Below are 23,100 nucleotides of genomic sequence, written 5' to 3'. Positions count from 1 at the left end.
CTCCAACAATGCTCAATGAGATAAAAAAGATGAGCAAGTTACAAGACACGATAACATTTAGCCTTTCTGGACTCTTTTAATTTTGCACTTTTATGCTTAGGTATAAATTATTTATGCCTTGATTTTATGCAACAAGAAGAGCACCAACATTTTTTGTTTCTGAAACACTTGAGGCTTAATATTGTTGTACAGTAGAAAACTTTATTAATATTGTTGTACAGTAGAAAACTTTATCATGTTTTATTTCTCCATTAGTCTGGTATCATTATTCTTTCGAAATCCACACTTCGGAGGAAATTTTAAACATACTTCTTACTGTAATCTAAATTGGAGATTTAGGTTTGAGCTATCGTTGAATTATAATATCAAGACAAGAAACACTTCTTCATCAAAAAAAAAAAGACAAGAAACACTTATTGCTAAATAGGTAAATGTATTCTTCAAAAGCCATAATTGAAAATAGGTATAGCCATATACTTCATACTTCTTGCTAGGACTTTGGAGAAAAATTCTAAACATACTTCATCCTTCTTGCTCATCAATACTACACAAAAGGAATGAAACGAACGTCAAGTTATAATCCACTAGGGAACATTGCAGATGACAAAACACTACAAGTAATCAGTATAAAGACAAAACCAATAATAAGTGCCAAGATAATGTGATAATAAACTATCAAACCTCCATTCAGGGTTATCAGCATAACAGCTCGCCTCCACAAGATCAACAGTAAGACGAAGCATTTCAGCACGATCTTCTTAGCTACCTCTTCCCTATTAATATTAAACGATATGCCCTAGAGTTGTAGGATGTAGATTTCATAGGAGAACTAGGAATCAATTAAAAACTCACTTGAATGGCTTCTGTATCTATAATAGGTGTAATACCCAGAACTTTGCAATCTCCGCCAAATCTAAATGTTATAGGTCGTTCATCACATGTTACATAAAGTATATACATCATTGTCATACAGGATAGATAGCAAATTATCCATGTATTGTAGAAAAACTCACACTGGATGCGAGCAGTTTCCTCATCATCACGATCTACGCCATCACCTAAGGGATTTTGTTGTGAAAAGGGAGATTTAACACCTAGTAGCCTGTAGAACAGAAGTACAGAAAAAGTGAGATGCCTATTCAGTAGAGCTTCAAAACCGAGAATAGAAGAGAAAGTAGTTGAAGAAAAGTCATTCAAGGAGGGCATATCGATCCATGCCAGCAAACAAGAGAGACTGAGAGGGAGCATTTGATATTGGGTAACTTAGCGATCCTAGCTTCCTTTGGATCTCTTCCATCTGCTTCGCTGTCATTCTTTCTTTAGCCAGAAAGCACAAAGATAATGGTACCTTTATTTAGTAGTAGAATTGAATCTTGCTTGACTAGTTCAGTTTTGGGGTTCTGAAAAATCATGCACTGCTCTATCTTAAGAAAAGATAATATATATTGGCGGTTAAGGGAACCTCAGTGACACAACTCATCTGCTGTACTTTAAATAACTCATAAGACTGGTACCATCACAAAACCATATATAAGTAGCTAGGAAAAAGAAGAAGGCCCTCCCGAAAGATAGCAGTACCGTTGAAATAGTGACACAATGACATATTAATTTTAGTTGGTTTTTGGAACTAGAAGCAGAAGTGCGTTCACTTCTCGTGGAAATTTAAGCTACTCGAGTATTAATAATAAGAGCAGTAAGAGTAATACAACAACAAAACCTTTTAGGAAATAATGGTCACAGTAACAGTTATACAAACAAGACCACAACAAAGCAGCAGATAAACAAACACTTAACTAGTTATCCCTATTAGTTGTTGGATCCAACTAAGCTTCAGATCTTGTCAGGCACATCACAAATGGATTGGATGAAGATTATGATAATTTGACAGTATTAAATTGAAAATAGAACTACAAATTTATCACTTTCAGAGATCAAGAATATGGAAGATGAAGTTAGAGGGTATAGAAAAAGAATATGGAAGATGAAGTTTGTAGAGAAAGAAGAAAATGAAGTTCGATGTGAATGTGTAGAGAAAGAGGGTTGTATTATAGAGAAAAAGAATTTGTAGAGAAATTTAATATGGTTGTTGGATGGATAGAAAAGAGAAAATTTTGAAATTCAAATTTAAAACTCAAGTGTATTCGAAGAAACGAATGTATCTTATTCTCAAAACTCAAGCTACATCATAATTTAAGAAGAAATTAGGGTGCATAAAATTGTCAACCAAACCAAGCCCAAGAACAAGCATGAAAAGTAGCAAACATGAAAAGAGACGTCAATAATAACAGAGAAATTTTATATAATTTCACCATTTGGGTTGTATACCAGGGGTGTGGGTGAGGGGGTGCAGCCGCGTCGGGCCCACATGTTATAAAAAAAATGTCTCTATAAATTACAAAGTGATGAGTGGCTCAGTTGGTAAGGAACTTGACCTACACGTTTGAGTACTCAAGTTTGATTCCCCTCGTCAACCTAATTACGTCTATTTTTTTTTACCTTACTAAGTTCTAAGCTCTATAGGCGCCTCCATACTAGGTTCAGAGAGAGGTGATGACTAGTTAGCGGTGTTATAACAGAATCTCAAAAAGGGGTCATCTGGATATTTTTGACAAAGTAGGGACTTAGGCAGGAAACTGATCACAAAGTTGGGGGCTATTTGGAAAATAACCGAAATAATAAATATCAACTAAATGTCTATCAATGTCAACAGATATTCACGGATGTCTACAAAAGTCGAAAAATATATTTTCAAAGTAGTAGTGTAAATATATTATTTCATATGATTAGACAATAATGATAACATTAAAATAATAAATATCTACCAATTGTCATCAATGTCCTCAGATATCCACTATTGTCCATAAAAGTCGAAAAATATATTTTTGAAATACAAGTACAAATATATTATTTCATATAGTTTGAAAATAATGATAATATTAAATAATAAATGTCTACCAAATATCTTTCAATGGTGAGATAATAATAATAATAATAATAATAATAATAATAATAATAATAATAATAATAATAATAATAATAATAATAATAATAATAATAATAATAATTACTACACATTTTGTTCACGGATTCAATATGTTGAAATGCCCCCAGGACATTTTGTCTATAAACCAAATGTCTTGAAATGTCTCTGAGACATTTTGTCTATGAATCAAATGTCTTGAAATGTTCATAAAGACATTTTTATCTACGGACAAATGTCCCGAAATGTCTACGAAACATTTTGTCTCTGAGTGTCCGCAAATGTCCTGAACCACTACCACCCCTTAACAATTCAAAAAAAAGGAAATTTAGCCAAAAATCCCTAAAACATTTGAGTTTTGGTTAAAAAGAATTTATCAACTTTTTATAGGCTTCAGCTTTCTATGGCATTATTATCTAATATAGAGAAAAAACGAAACTGACCTTATTGCAAACCAAATTGCAAAGAGTGGGTGTGAACATGTAGAATTGAAGGAGTGGGCTATAAAGCTTTGGCCCCCCAATTAACGTAGACTTGACTCTAACACCATTCCTGGTCCTACACAACTTCCATTCCTACAGAAACTGCATTAAGAGGGGACTCTAGACTGAGAGTCATCTAATCTTATCACAAAAAAACCCCTCTTTCAACCGTTTCATCCAACTCCGTTTCATCGAACTTTCATTTTTTGGGTCGAAGTACTTCTTGTGTTGAGATTGGGTTGGTTGAAGTATTGGTAGATAGAAAATCACATGAAGTATGTTTGTATTCACCACCGTCATTCCCTTTCCGTTCTTTTTTACCAGAATTCGATCTACGTTAGTCATTACAAACTATTGATACATCATAAAGATGGAATAAGCACGATAACTGTCTAATTTAAACCAAGAATGAAAGAGGCATAAAGCCCGATAAATTATTACATTATTAATAGCCTAACGTACAAAGGACAAATCTTGATGGCAAACTGCTTCTACCGAAACTCCATCCCACGACCTCATGGACTTAAGAGGGGTGTCCAACCGCTACACTAAAGACTGGTGGACCTTTCTTCCGTTTGTTGGAATTATGTTTCCCCTCCTTTTTCTCGTGCCTTCCACAATTCTGCATATCCAATTAATTAGTCAACCATATCACCCGTGCAAAAACAAAGGGGGTCAAATGTACATGTGCAATTAAATATTTTTCTCTTCGATCTCTACTTTTTACATGTTTTACCTATATTTGTACAATACTTACACCAAATCATGAAAATAATGCAACGAAAAAATGAAAGTTAATTCTTACGATGATTTTTTAGTAGTTCCAATCACAGTAAAGATAAACCACTATTGCGAACTAAACCGATAGATAATTGAAAGTTCAAATCTTTCATTAAGTTAACCATATTCAAAGGTTTATTGAACAATTATTTCCCTTAGTGATAAAACTTCAAATCAAAATGCTTTAAAACAATAATAAACCACAAGTTGAAATAAAACTCAAGTGTATTCAAAGAAACGAATGCATCTTGTTCTCAAAACTCAAGCTACATCTTTATTTAAGAAGAAATTAGGGTGCATAAAATTGTCAACCAAACCAAGCCCAAGAACAAGCATGAAAAGTATCAAACATGAAAAGAGACGTCAATAATAACATAAAATTTTTATATAATTTCACCATTTTTGTTGTATACCAGGAACGTGGGTGAGGGGGTGCAGCCGCGTCGGACCCCCATCTACCTAAGGGCCCTACTTTGAGGAATGCTAAGTAAATATGTTATAAAAAATATGTGTCAGTATAAATTACAAAGTGATGCGCGGCTCAGTTGGTAAGGAACTTATCCTACACGTTTGAGTACTCAAGTTTGATTCCCCTCATCAACCTAATTACGTCTATTTTTTTTTACCTTACTAAGTTCTAAGCTATATAGGCGCCTCCATACTAGGTTCAAAGCCTCTACAGGACATACACAAAACAAAAAGGCCACTTCAATGATTTTATAACTAAGGTATTAAAACCTCTAATCAGCCATGAATGATTTTACTGGGTTCCAACTTCTAAAGAGGCCCCATACTCAAGAAATAAAACCACTTTAGTTTCTAATTGTTACCTAATAGTCTTCACTCTACTACCTCCCTACAATGTGTAATAGGTTTCTATATCTTTGTTTTTTTTTTAATAAAGTATAGGTTTCTAATTTCATCAAAAAAAAAAAAAAAAGTATAGGTTTCTATATTTTATCTCCCAAATATACATTATTCTCTTTTCTGATAATTTTACACAAAACAATATTATCGTTACCTGCTGCAGCAGATTTTCTATATCATATTTATTTTATGTGAATATTTGTTCTTAGACTTATATAACACATCGAGTGTAGTTTAAATATTTGGGAAGTTTTATAAGGCCTCCCAAATTTTGTTAAAAGGCCTCCCCATGAACCATTTTACTTGCTAAATTATCACTGAGGGGAGGCCTTTTAACAAAAATGAGGGGGCCCTATAAAATCTCCCTAAATATTTTTAATGGAGTTAGTTATGTAACTACTGAAGATATTCGTACGTTGTCTTTTGGATAAACATATATTTTTCATGATATTTTATAAGAAATTTCTTTGCAAATTAATTCAGGAATTCATCTATTATATTACACGTATTTTTTTAGTTCTCACATGATAATAAGGATCCCGAAGAAAAATTTCGTATCGGGCCCCCGAAATCTCGGCCACGCCACTGTAGTATACACCTACTTCTCCTTTAAACTTTCATAAAAAAAAAACAATCGTGAGTGCATTTGACATTTCCCTTAATAACCTCATTTAGACTTTAGTAGTCACATGCTCGAGTACTGATCTGTTCACCACAAATATAAAGACACCTATTAAATATCCCCCACTAAATATGCCCATAAACAAATTTTGTCTTTTTCTTTTTGAGAACGTGAATAACATGTACAAAATTGGAATAAGTTTTTTTTAGATGGGATACAAAACTGGAAGAAGTTGTCCGGAGATAAATGTGAATAGGTTTTTGCATTCATTCTTGTTTTTATTTTTTTTTGTTGAAACGTCTATTTGTTGAAATGTGACAATTTTTTGTTGGTTTCTCAATGGGCCAAGATAAAATGTTATCCTTTTGTCAGGGTTAGTCTACAACACTCATTAGCTGTGTACGTGTATGTATGTGTATATATATATAACTCAACAAAAGCCAAAGTTATTATCTTCAGACAATGAAGAGACCAAATTAAGACCTAACCCTGGAGGTCTCAGGTTCGAATCCCAGAGAAGGTGGAATCTTTGGTTATTTGATTTGGGATTATTAGGGTGTAAATAATGTAGTTGGGCTTTAGGCCATTGTCATGTTGGGCTATAGGCCCGGTTCTTGTTTCAGTTTGAGTGGGCAGTTATTGAGCGTATCACATCTTTGATGTATCAATGCCAAATGTAACGACATACGTAGATCGTAGTCGACTTCCAAAAAAAAAAAAAAAAAAAAAAAGACCTAACCAAGTAACCATGGCCCCACTTGGCCAACCATACATGTGCAACACGGTTTGGTAATTTTTTTTTTCTGTTGACCTACACGGTTTGGTAATAGTTCAACAAACAAAAAAACACAGTTTGGTAATATACATAGATACAACTATTTGAGTTCTTCATCAAAAAGAAAAACTATTTGAGTTATTGTACCTGAGACCATTGTTACTGGTCACCATCCAACGAATCAAGTCTGTAAAAAGCACATTTTCTTACGTAGTTACGTATAAAATACTTTGATACTCCTATTTTTCGTGACTTCAATTTTTTGTAGTTTGATAGAAAAATTAAAAGTATATGAGATCAATATTTGAAAGACTTGAGGAATGAAAGTAGTGGAGAACTTATTTTCTATTTTATTCCGAACGATGAACGAGTGACCTTTATATAAAAGACCGTCAAAATACAGACAAACTGATTTCTTCCGTGAGTTAAGATTCTGTTTTGATACGTGAAAAACAGGCGGGAAAGTTGATTTTCCTATGAAAATTGTTTTTTCTCTGTTTGGTTCGACCACAAAAGTGTGAAATCAATCTCTCAACAATTGTGGAAAAAAAGTAAGGAATATTTTCCCACAAACAAATGGAAAAACGACTTTCCCACGTTTAAACAAAAAAAAAAGGCCCAATCTCCTCCCTCTATGTGGACTCCCACTCTTCTCGGGTCTCACCTTCTCTCTCAATCTTTGAAGAACTCACGTTTACTCTCTTTTTTGGGCGCATTCCGTGTCTCTCTTAATCTTTGTATGACTCTCTCTCTTCTCCGTCTCCCAAGAGCCATATCCATGCTTGGTGAAATTGCAGGTCTGCTCGATTTTGAGAAGAAGAGTTAATTTCGGAATTTCTGAAGACGTTTGGTTTTATTGCAATTGTCACTCTTGCCTATGTAAAAACGAGCCCCGACCCAGATATCGTTGGGTGTCTTTAGATGTTCTCCTTATATTTTCTCGTGACATGCCAAACACAAAAAATTGAATTTCTGCAATTATTTTTCACAATTAAAATAGGCCAGCGCTTTGGGGAAAGCAAAATAGTTTCCGGGGTGTGAAGACTTGGTCAAAAATTGGTCAATTTTGTTTGACAATTTTATTTAGGGGGATTCTCTACCTCAGCTCTCTCTCTCTCCACCTCACTTCTCTCTCTCTGCCACCTCATGTATTCGCCACCTCATGTATTCGCCACCTCATGTCTTCACCGGTGAAGGTCGCCGGCCGGCCAATTTCTGGCCGGCAACCTTCAACCTTAAAAAAAAAAAAAAAAAAATTCTTTTCCTTCTCCTCTCTCTAGATCTGATCTAGAGAGAGAGTGGAGACCTCCATTAGAGGTCCGAGCAGACCTTCAATAGGTCTGTTCGGACCTCCAATTTTTTTTTTTAAGGTTGAAGGTCGCCGGCCGACGACCTTCACCGGTGAAGACGATGAGGTGGCGAATACATGAGGTGTAGAAGTTAGAAAATATTCCCCATAAAATATGTTTCCCCGGAAAAATTTTAAAATTTTGCATATTCCCTTTAAAATTTTACACCCCGAAACTATTTAGCTTTCCCCAAAGCGCTGGCCTTAAAATAAGGTAGTGATTTAATTCTACGAAGGATTATTATAAAACCCAAAATTAAGGGGATAATAGGAAATTAGGCCCAAAACTGAATAATATTGTCAAAAAAATCAATTTTGTAAAAAATACAATTTTACTCTCGAAAATGATATTTTCCGCCCAAATCAACATCAAAAACATTTTTGAACATTGTTGAACAAATCTTGGTTTTCTCTCAACAATTCTGTAAATTTCTGAACAAATCTTAGTTTGTCTCAACAATTCTGTAAATTTCTGAACAAATTCGTTTTTGCTCAGACATTGTTTTGCCAAAATATTTCGCATTTTTTTCTTTTGCATTTTACATACACAAACTGACACAAAAAATTTGGCTAAAATATTTTTCGATTTGTCTTGTGAAACAAGAAATGGTTTCCTCATTTTTTTGTTTTGCTTTGGACATAATTATCTAGACTAAAATATTTTTTGATTTTTCCTTTCCAAAAATTTAAATGTTATGCATAGTATCCTCTGTATTTGACAAATCCATTAACGAACAAATAATATTTTAACTAATGCATTATATATGTTGTTAAGAACATAATTATATATGCTGTCAACATTTTATAACAAGTCGGGACATAATTATACATGTTGTCAACATCTTATAACAACACAATGATATATGTTATCAACATATAAGGATGAAAACGGAATTATGAAAAAATAAGTTGTCTTGTTAACAACATAATTACATATGTTGTCAACATTTTGAAAAATATTTTAAAAATGGGTTTTTTAGCATTATTATTTTTTAGTAGGTTTTTTTTTTTCTATTAGGGTCTAGATTACGGAGTTTTCACTCATTATTTCTTAATTCTAAGCCTAAATTTATTCTAGTTTGATTTGGTAGTACTTGTTTTTATCTGACTCGTGATGTATAACTTGCCTGAATGTCTGATTTTAAATTGATTTAAAACAAAAAAACAAAAAACAACCCATAAACCAAGATATAGTATCTAACATATAATGTTCCCTTATCTCTCTTTCTCTATATATAGGTGTGTATGTGGGGGAGAAGATGAAGGTGGATGAGTTAGTAATGGAAGAGTCAATGACTACTGAGGGTTTACTTCGAGATGGAGTGACCCAGAAGATTAATGTAGGCCTGGGTATTTTGAATCGGTCTGAAGAAGATAATTTCTCATGGTCTGACCATTTGGAATTGGAAGATGAATTTCATGAACCCCTTCAACCTTTAATACCAAATAACAGTGTTGGTGGGGAGTTTCATATACTTGATTCATTGAACGTCGAGGATATAACTGATACAAATAATCAGTTAAATGCTGGAATATTTGATCAAATATCTGACGAGATGTTGTTTGAGTATCTGAATAATGATGTTGGTTTTGATGATCTGCTTCTTAGGACCCATGACGTTAATACATCAGTAATGGAAAAACCAGATGAATTAGTAGATAATCATCAGTCACAAAAAGAGGATAAGGATGAAGATGAAGAAGAAGAAATGTTGGGAAAATTTAGTAGTAAGAATTTTGTGACGGAACGAAATAGGAGGAAGCGGATAAACCAACAGTTATTCACATTGAGGTCAATCGTCCCTAATATTACCAAGGTATATATACCTAATTAAATACTTCAAGTATAATTGGTTTGCTTCAATGGCCTAGGAGAGTATATATTGTGAGAATAATGCCATCAATGCTAGTTTTGAGATAGATTTCTGCAAACTTAATAACAACTCACAAGTTTAACATTGTAAATTACTTGACAAACAGATTTTTCGTGTTCTAAGAAGAATAATGTACGGCCCCATTTTTCGTGTTCTAAGAAGAATAATGTACGGCCCCATAATTTGGACCGACCTTTGTCTAATGGGATATCTGGTCGACCTGGATTTTTCAAGTATCTTCCCCCTCTAACATGCATAGAGAACCTAAATCAACTACTTCACTTTCTTTTTTTAAATGTGTTATGTAATGTTAGGTAGTGTAGGTAAACTACTCATCCCTCCATTTTGGTCCCTCCCCCAGCCCTCCGTTGAAGTGGTGACATATCGCTGGAGTATTTTCTCACCATTCTCTCTCCAATTACTCCACACTCCAGTGATATGTTGCCACATCAGTGGAGGGCTGAAGGAGGGACTAAAATGGAGGGATGAATATGATTTTTGAAAAGGTAAACTACTCAACAATCTTGTAAATAAGTTTTCAGCGTACTAATTTATAATAATGAATGGTGATTGAATTAAAAATAAAACAGATGGATAAGCAATCAGTTCTTGGAGATGCACTTGCATATCTAAAACGAATACTTGAAGAGACACAAATTGAAGAAGAGAAGATAAGCTTATTATCTTCTTCATCTCCATCATCCTGCTCTCATGATACTCCTTCTTCTTCTATATTGGTGATCACTCCACCCCAAATTATCCCTTACGAGCCTTCTCCTTCTGCAGCTCTACTTCCAACTATCTTAAAGGTCAGTATTTAATATATGATCACCTTTTTATTTCAATAATTTTACTTAGGTTCATATTTAATTTATACCTCTCATTTTGAATTATGCATCCAAATAATTTTCAAAAATTAAATAAGACTCATGAAAATATTGGGTCACCGAAATGTTTCATCAATTTTTGAGTCAAATTCTAAATAAATATTTTGGAAGAAAAAAAAAAGATCTCCTTGGCGAATCGCGATAGTAATAATGAGGTTGTCGATATAATTTTGATTCAGATAGAAACGGAGGCTTTGACTGAGGATAGATTTTTGTTGAAAATTGAAGTCAACAAGGCATTGGGAGGGTTAAGTAAAGTTCAACGAGCGATAGAGATGATCGGCCTCGATATACTCACTGCTTCGATTGTTGATATCCATGATCACCAAAGTTGGCAAACTTCCAACTTTCTCCGTGTAAGTTTCTCTTACCCCACACAGGTAATGTGTATATCAATAAAAATGATAGGGAACTTACAAGTCTTAATGGAATGTGGAGATTTCGAATTTTGGTAGAGAGCTTCAGGGTAAGGTTCAAATTGAAATATTTTAGAGCATCTTCAATGCAACATTCAATCTTAGAAATTCTGAATGTCACATATGAATTTTAGAGTTTTTCTTATAAACTCTCTCCAATACAACACTCTATTTGGATCTCTATGATGACGTGTCGAGGGTGGAATAAAGATATCTCAAGAGGACACTCTAGAAATAGAGTGTCCTCTTGAGATATCTCTAATTGTCCAACTCATCAATATTTAATTTCAACCAATAGAAATCGAGTCTTCTATATTTTCTGAAATAACTAATTATTTATTTATAAAAATAACTATGTCACATAAGTAAATAAGATAAGTTTAGAGTTTTGCTTTGGAGACAAAAAAAATTGAAGATCTCTATTTTCATCACCTAGGAATGAAAATCTCAATTAAAACTTGACGGAATAGAGATTTTTTTTAATTTTGCATTGGAGACGCTCTTAGGTATCAAAGAGAACTCTTGACTCTCTAATGCAAAACTCAGGGTTAGGCTCAGATTGAATTTTTTTTTTGAATCTTAAGATGATGTTGTAGCATCTAATTCAAAGATGTCTAAAAAAGAAATTTAATATTTAAGAAATCTCTCGAAGATAATCAATTATCCAATTAATATATGAACAAAACTATCCATATAGAAGATGTTATAATTTATTTCATCTTCATTGTATATATCTCTTGTACCACTAAGAATTCAAACCTTGCTACTGATCCCCCACACCCAAACTCCCAACTACATTTCTCTGTACAGAAAAAAACATGCTGCCCCAAGTTTAAAGAAATCTTGTTCCATACCACCCAATTTTTCTTTCCATGATACATGTGGCAAAAAGTGAGATTACACAATTTTTCGTTTTCTTTTATAATATTCAATGAAAATGTACAGTATATGGTGAAACTTAACACAACTTTTAACGTTACATGTAGGTTAAGAGAAACGGAGCTATGATAACAGAAGAAAGCTTGTTAGAGCGTGTGGGAATGGCTGCTAAGCAATTGGGTCTTCTTCTTCCTTCATATTCCTAATTCATAATTGAGCGGTGCACTCATTCGAACAAAAGTTTGACTGTTTTATGTCTTGGATGCATCGCGGAGAGTGATTTAATTACCTTTATTTGTTGGACAATCTTAAAATAAATTGTGTTTTGGAATGTGAACTATTTACGTTTATCCTTAACAAAAATAGCATATAATCAAATTTATATGGAGTATACGATATGCCTTGACAAGGATATCTTATACATTTGCCTCCATTGTTGTGATTCTTTTCCAGTGGACTCAACTGTAATTTGACCATTCCTGCCCTACACAACTGACCAAAAAGGCATTATTTATCCAACAAGGGACTCTGACAGTCTAACTAGAGACAATAAATCTTATCACAAACAAAAAAAACCTTTTCAATTGTTTCATAAATGCTTTCATCAAAAAAAAAAATTGTTTCATAAATCTTTTTTTCTTTGGGTTGGATGGATAGGGAATTTTGCATTCTCTTTCAACAAAAAAAAAAAAGTAGGGAATTTTAGGTTGTAAACTATTTGAAATATGTTCCCTTCATTTCCTTCTTTCTTGTGGGTCCATGGTTTTGTCCATCTAATTAATTATCACATGGTTAACTTCTTCTGCAATCACTGGTTAGATTTTGCTATCATAAATAAAATTAACATTAGTCTTATCACAATAAATTCAATATCGATGAAAATGATATAGGAAGAAGATCAGATTCACCAATATCGACAATTCATTATCTGACTAACAATTATCAATTGTCATTGAGGAAGGAAATTTCGTACTTCGATGAAGAATGATGTTTCGTCCATTGATGAAGATCGACGATTTGGTAGTTCTTCATTGATCAAGATCTCGATTTCTTTACTTGGTTTATAATTTATACTTATGTTCTAGTACAATAAAAGTTTTTGTCGACCTTTAGGGTCTTTTCGTTCTCGATCTTGATCATCTTTTCATTGTACGACCTGTATAGTCTTTTCTTTTTGTCTTTGTCTTGTTAATTCCTTTCTCTTCATGAGGCACTTTACATTCGAAGGTTCTGTGTAGAACTTTACTTATGTAAGAGCATCTCCAATGGGACACTCAATCTCTAACACTTAGAGTGTCATATATGACTTTTTTGAGTTTTTGTTAAAAACCCATCTCCAATGGAACACTTTGTTGGACACTCTAATATGAGGTGGACCACATTTATTTATTTATTTATTTTTGAGAACGGTGGACACATTTATTATAGAGTGTTTACAGAGAGAAACTCTAAAATGATAGTGTCTACTTGAGACTCTCTAAGAGCATCTCCAATGCAACACTCAAACTCTAAATCTTAGAGTGCCACATAGGATTTTTTTGAGTTTTCTCTAAAATCCATCTCCAATGCAAAACTAAACATGAATCTCTAAAGTGATGTGTCAAGATTCATTTTAGAGATCCTTAAGAGGACACTCTAAGTTTAGAGTGTCTTCTTGAGTTTCTCTAAGTGCCACATAAGCAAATCAATTAGTTTTAAACTAAAATATAGTTTTTAGAGTTTCTATTGAGTGTTGCATTGGAGATGGTTTTGAAATAGAGTGTCTCTAAATGCCAAATAGGAAAGAGATCATTTAGAGATCCATTTTTTACACTTGACGCATAGGATTTTTAGAGTTTTTCTTGAGTCTTGCATTGGAGATGCTCTAAGGTTTACTTTAAAATTCCAACCAATAGAAAACCTTGTTTTCAACTACTTTTTATCTATTGGATTGAAGAGAGACATGTGTATTAAGTGTAGAGACTTTAGAGATCTCCATTTGAGACCAACAAAAATTAGAGTGTCTCTATACTGACATTTAGGAAAGAAGCCATTGACACTTGACAATTAGGATTTATAGTGTTTGTTAGAGTGTCCCATTGGAGACGCTCTAACTCTCGTGTAGTTCTAAGAGGAATAAAAAATTCTCATACCATGTAATGTTGTGGATCGTTATGAATGTAATTGTGGTTTTAATAAAAAAAAATTCAATAGTTACCTCATTTTATTTTATTTCTAAAAGAAAAACGATTTTATTCCCGACCTAAACTCTGGTCTAGTCTCAGTCCGACTATGTGACCAGGATTTGGCTGAAACTCAGGGGTGAATAAGTTTGTTTGGTATTGTAAAAATATTCCACATGCGATGTTTTGGTAGCTAGTGGCCTTATTCTGCCACACACACTATACATTTATTAGATTTGAGGCCATTATTACATGATTTAATGGATATTATTAGAATATATAGTCCCACATTGTCCAATTGTTAAAAATTTTCTCTTGTACTACTCCTTATGAAGATCTTATGTAATAGCTAGATTAACCAAAGTCAATGCAATTCTCTTTTCTTACATGGTATTCGAGCTTAGGTTTCTTTCTTGGAAAATAGTTAGTCGTAAAGTCTTCTACTTTACCGGCGGCGGTAGTCCCATTAATGGCTACCGTCCGCCTGGCTTTCGCCTGTTTTTAGCTTTTGTTTCAAGTTTTAGTGTTTTTTTCAAATAAGAGTATTTCTCTTCTATTATTCAAATCTAGTCATTACTCAATACTTTTCTCAATAGTATTTGAAAATGATGAAGATTAACAAGAAGAAGAAAGATCAAAACAAGAGTGATTTGTTGAAGGAATCACATGATAAGCTCTTAAATGATCTCAAGCATTTCAAATGTCTCAAACATTTCAAATGTCTCAAGTTCTCCACAACATGAAATCTATGTGTATCAATGGTCATTTACATGAAGCTCTATTTGAGATGTTCTAACCAAGAGAAATTGGAAAGCTATTAGAGAGAGGGGAAAAATTCATGGATTTCTTTATTAGAATAGTTATATACCCCATGTTTATCTTGAAAGGAGACATATAGTTTTCCAATATGTGATTTGTTAAATGATGCACACCAAGTGCTCGATAGAATGTGTCAAAGAAATCATGTTTATTCTCAAAGATGGTTTTCTTTTGATGTTTTATGAAAACATGTGTGTGGGTTCATTAATGACGAACTATAAGTTGATTTTGAAAACATGTGTGTGGAGGTTTTAGTAAGTGTATTATGAAAAGGTGGGGATTTTCAGTAATTATATATTAATTAAAAGTGGGGGTTTCAACAATGTGTATTTTTTTCAAGTCAGAGAGAAGTTTTCGAGCTAAATCAAGTCTACTAGATTCAACAAGTAGGTTTAAGCAAGTACTAATAGCTTTCAATGAGGGTTTTTCACGAACAACAGGTTGAATTAAATAAAACATTTCAAGTATCCTTTCATGTAATGAATATTTAAAGAAATGGGTCATGAGATTTAAGAACAAACCTTCATGAAATTTACAAGTTTCGAAGTTCATTTGACGAAGAACTGAATCAACAGCATTGAATTTCTTTAATTGAGCAAGCTTACGAAGGATGATGGAATAAGAATTGTGATTGAATCCTCGTTGTTTTGATGCCTGATTGAAAATTTCTAAAGCAAGTTATGGGTCAGTTACACGTTTTTTAATGGCAGAATCATGAGTTATAAATTTGCTTTTTCGTCTTTGTGATTCTTCTAAGAAGGAAGTGGTGATTTGGGATGAAGGAGGATCTAGTTTTGGAGATGTGGGTTTTAGGTACTGAAGAGGAGATATCCATGGAAGGGAAGAAGAAGATGTTAGTATTGATGATGAAGAGAAGTGATGTTCGAGATTGAGAGAAACTGACTTCATTGAGTTCAAGGAAGGTTTTAATGGGTTATTGCACGCAAGGTGTTTGATAAAATGTAACGCCCCAAATCCAGATTTCCACGTCGGCCGTCATGAAAATCTAAACTTAAAGCATTTCTTCGCAGAACAGTGAACATAGACGATATATTCATCAAAGAGATAAATGTCATCGAACATGAAGCTCAAAAGTAACAATAAATCAACTAACAAAAACTCTACCAAGTTTTTCAAAACTCGCATGATGTCTCTAGATCATCGACACATATACTGGACAAGATCAAATAAAAACAAAGACAAGTATTTAGGAGATGCAACTATCAAAATAACTACCTAAAGAAAGAAAGAAGCATGTTAAGAAACTCCTCCAAGGCTAACTACGACTCAAGCAGGTGGCACTTCCCGATTTCCTTGTCCTGAAAAATAATAGGTTGGGTCAGACCCCAACAAGTAGATTTCGAAACCTCTAAAGTCTCGAAAGACAGTTTCAAGAACGATCAAAACAAATAGATACTCCAAAACAATATAAAGGTGTCCGAAAATGAATCCGAGTTGTGACCGTTAAAATAAACTAAACCACATTCGTAACAAACAACCAAAAACAATATGACAAGTTTGTAGGGATTTACACCCTTCTACTAGTGTTTATAGCGGAAATATGACATCTAATGTCTACACTAGTATTCCCAGGATCACATGCAAAACTAGTAATTAATCTAATGGAGATAGTAGATTACCTTAATCGCTTTTCCCTCGAACTAGTTGAATTGATTGAAGAAGACCAAGAGCTTCAAGTGTAACTCCTCTACTTGGGATACGAGCAATCAATTTGATCTCCCACCTTGTTGTATAGCTAGCACACCAATGGTGGTTGGATAGAGGAACAACTTCTTCTTTGACTAGATAGATAGTTAATGGGAATTAGCTCACTTTCTCCTCTCTACTTGATGTGGTAGAGTAAGAAAGCTTAGAGAGAAATTCCACACCTTATTCTCTGCCCTAAGAGTGTTTATATAGAACCCTAATAAGAATCCACCTCCTTTTAGGTTTTCCAAAACACCCTTTAGAATAAGATTTAGGGAAATAGTCGAAAATAGCAACTATTAGTATTTTCTCAATTCCCTAAGGATATGACGTCCAAACCCAGCCAAAATTGGCAGATTTAATGTTAATAACATAAGGAAACGTCCCTCCAAAAATCAGCCCAATCCGAGCCCTAAAAGTGCCCGAATCGGCTAAGGCCCAAAAACCCTGTTTTTGGCCTTTTTGTACTATCTTTGCCTAATTCCTTTTTAGGCCTATGAGATATCTTTATGGGACACTCCCATGATTATATCTCACTCCCACTAGTCATATCCTAGATCAATTTGTCACTCTTATGTGTAACCCGTTGTAGGATCCGATCGAAGTTAGCCGCGAATTACTTCGTAATTCGACGATCGTAGTTGGTCTCTAGCTACAACTCTACGATCCCTAAATCAATCGGACTTGATGATCTTCCACATCAATTATCCTATCCGACAAATTGCTCGCATTGCCATCTTGGTCGAAGGACATCTCCTTCAACTCCTTCAAAGTTGGTGTCCACGTTATATAAAAGTGTGGTCCACAAGGTTACCCTTGTGTTAGCGCCGACCCCATACGCTCCATACCTAGGCCACATCCGGTAGAGAGGGTCGAACCAACCACAAAACTCCTACAACCCTCCACCAACTCCATCACGTCACACATACAGAATAGCATCACACCATTTATAGTAAACAACCAAAAACGGTATGACAAGTTGGTGTCCACGTTGTATAAGAGTGTGGTTCACAAATTACCCTTGTGTTAGCGCCGACCCCATACGTTCCATACCTAGGCCACATCCGGTAGAGTTGGTCGAACCAACCACAAAACTCTCACAATCCTGCACCAAATCCATCACGTCACACATACATAATAGCATTACACCATAACATACATAAGTCAAAATCATATTCGCCAAAATATTACGACATACGAGTTTCATATCTATAACGTTTGCAAATAATGAATCAATGTATAATAATAGCCTAAAATTCTCATATCATGTTGAGTTTTAGCACATGTTCATGTATCTACATAAATGATGTTGTCTAATAGTGAAAGGCATCTAATTATAAGAGTTATATGCTAAAATCATGGCAAATAAAGGGGTTTAGCACTAAATATCGTTGTAGTACATGTATGTAGCATGAGAATGTTAATAGAGATTGTATGGTTCATCAAGTATGTCATTTGTGCAAATATCCTTCAAAATCTAACGCATAGATGGGATTCAAAGTGACCTAAAATGAGTTTGTAGAAATGTAAATCTACTACTTCTAGTATGTTTATTTGTGTCAAGAACCCTAATCTATGTTCAAGTAATACTAAAATCTAGGGTTTATAGTGTCATCTAATTTGTCTAGGTTTTTCTATAAAAATGGCTATTCATGCCCTAGAGAGACAGAAATCTACCTTTGATCCAAAGGAAACCAATGAAGAAAACTCCCACACCAAGAACAACAAAGAAAAATGAAAACCCCAAGCTCCAAACCCTTCTTCTTTCTCTCCTTCTCTTTGCCTAGCTCTTTCTCTCTCTAGAACCAAAATTCCCCTCTCTCTAGCACTATTTTGGCTCCTACACTCAAGAAGGAAAAGAAGAAATAAAGAAACCAAGAGAAGGGAGTAGGGTTTAGGGATTCAAAAGGGTTTAAATTGTTTCGGGCAAAATTGGAATGGAAGGAATTTAAATCCCACCAACATAGTGAGACATTCTCACGGTAGTGTTTGGTGTCATGAGGTTGGGTTGCTAAAGGCAACCCAACTATTACTCATGGATGTTACATAAAATGCCTAGCAGATCGGAATGGCGGTACAGATTTTGATATAATATGAACTCTAGATTCGTTATTTATATGACTGAGTGATTTGAAAGTGTAAGTCTGCCCTCTCACTTTCAACAAAAAACATGAAATTTTACTTCTGCACTCATCATATTTGATCATTTATCTCATTTAATTTTGCTTACATGTTTCCTTTGATCTCTTTATATATTATGATGTATGAATTGCCCCTGAAAATAGAACGGTTCCTTGCAAGCTACTTTTAAAGTGAGATTTTTATTGTACTTTTGTTTCTTTAGTTATCGTTAATTTTTCAGTTTTAATCACCATGATTAGGTTTTTCTTGGATTTTTTGAGTCTTTCTGTATGAACTGACCTAATTTCTGTTCATTCCAACAATTACTTGATCTACCAGTCAAATGTTAGTAACAATATTTCAGATCCTCAGAAAACAAAACATCTCTGAACTGGTTAAGGTTCATGTCATTTTCAAATAATTCTTTGTTAAGCCAGTTGAGGTTCACGTCATTTTTGAATAGTGAAATAGTAGTCACCATTTTTGTGATTCAACTTATCATAATTCATATTAAGTTTAGTTAATTGGGAAGGGCATAATATATTTATGTTATTTTCATAAAGCATGATTTTGGCATTTCTTTATCAATACTTTCGTGATTAAGACCTTTTATTAACATTTTGTCACGTCTCTCTCTGTGTAGTTTACTAATTTTTTTGCCTCTTGCTTTCTACAGTTTTGGTGAATTTTTTTGCCTCTTAAGGTTCAATGCGACTTCGTCCTTCCTCTCTGTATGGGCAAATATCCGCCCCACGAGGTGCCCGCAGAATTTATGAACAACCGCTTCGTAAGGATAAAATCCTCGAAGCTTGATAAGGAGGCCCGGTAACGGCCCAAGACGCTAGCATGATCACCAGATCCATACCCGCTTAACATTAAGCGTATCTGACACGTGTCGCGCGATAACCACCTCCTAGTTTTAAGCTATCTGACGGCTAGAAGGTTATCGCGCAATCCATAACCGCACTAATGGTGAATATTCCGTATCTTCCACTTGAAGACGGGCGTTACCGGCCAGTAGCTTACAGCACGCGCGGTAACATCCTGCCGTCCCTCGAGAAATTCGAATACTCATCTGATGGTCAGATCCCCTAGCCCTTAACGTATCTCTCAGGAGTAATGACACGGAATAACTACGTCGGTTACTAGCTGGTCGTCATCAAGGCATTCCCTCTCCACCACTATAAATACGAGAAGCAACACTCAGAGAAGGGCATCCAATATTCGACAACAGTACTCGAGTAGCTAAACCCATTCTCTCCACTCACTTACTCTCTCATAAGCATCTCAAAGGTCTTTCGATTCTCTCAAAGTCTCTGACTCATCATCTTAGAAGTTTGGAGATAAGAGTCTGGTAGTCACGAATCAAACGATAACTAGCTAGCCGTATCGACACCATACCACCACCACCTTATCGCATAAGAGAGCTCTCTGGTCTAATATATCTTTCCTTCAACGGTAACAAGCTGACCGTATCAACGTCATCCATCCAACGATCCTCACCATCCGATCCACTTACGACCAGCACCTTATTGCTGATCCCTTTACGACCAGCACCTTATTGCAAGTCCCACTTACGACCAGCAAGTTAACGACAATATATCGTTACCATCAACCTTTTCACTACAGTAAGTATATTATTACCGTGGGGATCTGTTCCGACAACTCCACGAGCCGCGACACCTAAGCACTCCGACGACGGTTACCTCACTATCGCCCACTTTTACTTTATTTATATTTGATCGAGTATCTGACTTGACCGTCGGAGCCCCCTTAGGCCGGCACCATCCCGGTGTCCCAGAGGCTTCACGATCTCTTCTCTCTTTTTGTGTTTAGGTTCTTTTCGACACGTAGCCGGTCCCCGAAGCATCCGACCCGACCCGACAAGACCTTTGACCGTCGACCCGTTGACTGTCAGACTTTCTGACCCGTAGAGATTTTACCGTCTACACTCTCTGCCTCTCTCTCGCAATCCACTCTCATCTCAGGTATTCTCTCTTTTTCTCACACGCACATAGAACATCTTTCTCGCACACACATAGAACCTTTTTTTTTTCTCTCTCTCTCTCGAGGTAGGTCGCTGTATTTTTGGTTGATGATTGACGATGCTACTCATTTTGGTTTGACTAAATTAGGGCTTTATAGTTATGCTACTCATTTGCCTTCTCTGGTATTATAATTAGGGCTTTCTAGATTATGGGTTGTTCAACCCTGATCCTTTGTTGCTATGTACTTCAATCCAGACCGAGAAATTAACTAAACTGGACGTCCAGACCATCTAGACATCTATCTTATTCATCACCTAAACAATTTCACATGCTTCTTAGTGATTAATAGAGATAAGTTTGGTACTAACCTATTATCAACATTGAGTTTGTGTTTAGTTGATATAATGGTCGATGTTAATGGTGGTTTAGGCATAATTTAGTTCCAATCTGTTTCTTTTGTTTTAGGTCATCTTTATACAACTCTGTCATTTGTTTACATAGATTTTGTACCATTTGCTCTCTGAGTTTCTTAAGGCTTCCTGAAATAGCGCAAAATCAACTTGGCAGACGTGTTTTGCATTTAGCAATCAGTTTTCTTTATAGACTGCAATTTTCTGTAGCTTCTTTCGTCGGATTATCGCGCCACCATGTATGTCAATTTTCTTATATTTTTAATTTTGTATGGTTCTTATCTTTGGTGTGGTCTAGATTAAACTCAACTTGTTTGATTCAGTGTATCACCCTAAGTTTACAATTCTAATCCATCTTTTTGTTGGTCTTTTTTGCAGGTTGAAGTTGAAGAACAATCCGACATATGTTGTAGGAATTTATGTCATGTAAATCGGCAATCCCACCTACGCATTTGAAGAATTCTTATTCACCAAAATTCTATCCTTTTCTTCTTCGAGGTGTTGGGACTTTCCTATCTTTGAATTGTTTTCAACTTTGCGGATAACTACCAAAAGAGTTTAATTATTTATAAGTTTGGTTTCACTACAACAACATTTGAATAGTAATTTCTGTACAGTATAGATATGATTCGGAATCACCAGATACGTTCACATTGAGTAAAGTATTTCAAGAAATGCATGACTTAATTTTGGCTCAGTATCTAACTAGGTTTCAGGTTTTCTCCCCTTTTTCTCTTTATTTTTCCAAAAGAATCTCCTGTAAATTTTGTGATTAGTTCTTCTTCATTATGTTTTCTACATTTTGGATGTTAATGTTACATTCACATCCAGGTGTTAGAGTATTCTGATTAAGAATCTTTAAATGTTTGAACTTATTAGTTTAAGACTATTTTTACATTGAAACTTACATTGTAAGTGTTTTTTATAAGAATGTGTTGTTGAAGAAGGTAAACAGTTAACTAACATGATGAATAAATACCAAGTGAGTCATTCCATTATAACTTATGCTCATTCACATAGTTTGCTCGATCTGTTATGCAATCGGTAGAAGTGTATGTGCTCCACGGGCACGGGTTACACCCTCGTCAACCTGTAAACACAAATGTAAAAATTGTAAATCGAGCCATTTATGGTTTTGCCATTCATAATCAAGCCATTTATATTGATATTAAATGTGAATTCTTACCGCCACACTTCTGTTTATATGTTGTGATTTATAATAAACGTCTAAATAGAAATATAATCAACGTATAAATATCATTGTAAAGTAAAAAAGAGATAGAGAGGGAAGAAGATCAATAAAAATCTCATGAAGGTTGTTGTCGGTCAGCTGCTGACGATTACTTCTCTGACATCGGAGAAAAGAAAAGAAATGGATGAAAATTAATTTTTAGAAGAAAAGTAATCGGGAGAACAAAAAATCAACTGTTAAAATTAACTGACGACTTAAAAGAAAAAAAATTAATCACTTTTTAATTTACAAACAAATGGCGAAACACAAACTGGTCACAAATTAGGGGTCGAAAAGAATAACCCTAGAAACTAAGTACCCAACTTTTTTTTCACCAACAACCACCTTCCCATTACCACTAACTAAATATGTATACTAATTTTTGTTTTCACCAACAACCACTCCCACTGACACTTACTAAATATGTCTACTAATAGTGGTTCACATTTAAAAGAAATACTTTATACTTTTCACTTAACTTTTAACAAATAAAATAAGACTGTGTTTTGCTTTGTCTTTTTTTCTTTAAGTTAAAGTTTGAAATCTAACTCGAGGTCTAAATTGTCTCTGGTTAGGTTTCTACGTATATGTCTGATTTAGATTGAAAAGAAAAAGAATACGTAAATCAACAAATAATATCTAGCATATGTAATTCTCCTTCATCTCTGTCTTTGTTCTTTACATAAATATAGGCGTGCCTATAGGGGTAAGATGAAAGTGGAGGAGTTAGTGATGGAGGAGCCAATGACTAG

At 34.6% G+C, this 23,100-nt stretch overlaps 1 protein-coding gene and 2 long non-coding RNA genes across 4 annotated transcripts; 1 reads left to right on the top strand and 2 right to left on the bottom strand.

Annotated features, from left to right (window-relative positions):
* Positions 1-210: 210 nt before the first annotated feature.
* On the bottom strand, positions 211-2,020 carry LOC147570404 (uncharacterized). Its single transcript, XR_015231416.1, has 2 exons — positions 682-2,020; positions 211-544 (listed from the first exon to the last, which is right to left on the bottom strand). It is a non-coding gene; the product is annotated as an uncharacterized LOC147570404 (long non-coding RNA).
* A 7,049-nt stretch (positions 2,021-9,069) lies between these two features.
* LOC147570403 (uncharacterized) lies at positions 9,070-12,273 on the top strand. Of its 2 annotated transcripts, XM_086656968.1 has the most exons (4): positions 9,070-9,671; positions 10,319-10,537; positions 10,795-10,971; positions 12,018-12,273. In XM_086656968.1, the coding sequence occupies exons 1-4, from the start codon at positions 9,114-9,116 to the stop codon at positions 12,114-12,116; spliced, it is 1,053 nt and encodes a 350-aa protein (XP_086513094.1). In that variant the 5' UTR covers positions 9,070-9,113; the 3' UTR covers positions 12,117-12,273. The 2 variants fall into 2 exon arrangements, with proteins under 2 accessions (XP_086513094.1, XP_086513095.1); XM_086656969.1 differs by lacking the exon at positions 10,795-10,971 and having other exon boundaries at positions 9,078-9,671.
* Positions 12,274-15,942: 3,669 nt separating this feature from the next.
* Positions 15,943-18,487, bottom strand: LOC147570402 (uncharacterized). The gene is made up of 2 exons (XR_015239205.1): positions 18,276-18,487; positions 15,943-16,210 (listed from the first exon to the last, which is right to left on the bottom strand). It is a non-coding gene; the product is annotated as an uncharacterized LOC147570402 (long non-coding RNA).
* Between the last annotated feature and the right edge of the window lie 4,613 nt (positions 18,488-23,100).

Source organism: Eschscholzia californica, unplaced genomic scaffold (genome assembly GCF_041429995.1).
Source record: "Eschscholzia californica isolate CP2 unplaced genomic scaffold, dmEscCali1.0.p SCAF_1, whole genome shotgun sequence".
Lineage (NCBI taxonomy): Eukaryota > Viridiplantae > Streptophyta > Magnoliopsida > Ranunculales > Papaveraceae > Eschscholzia > Eschscholzia californica.
The sequence above is the reverse complement of the archived record's forward strand: the minus strand, read 5'-3'. Positions and strand labels throughout refer to the sequence as shown.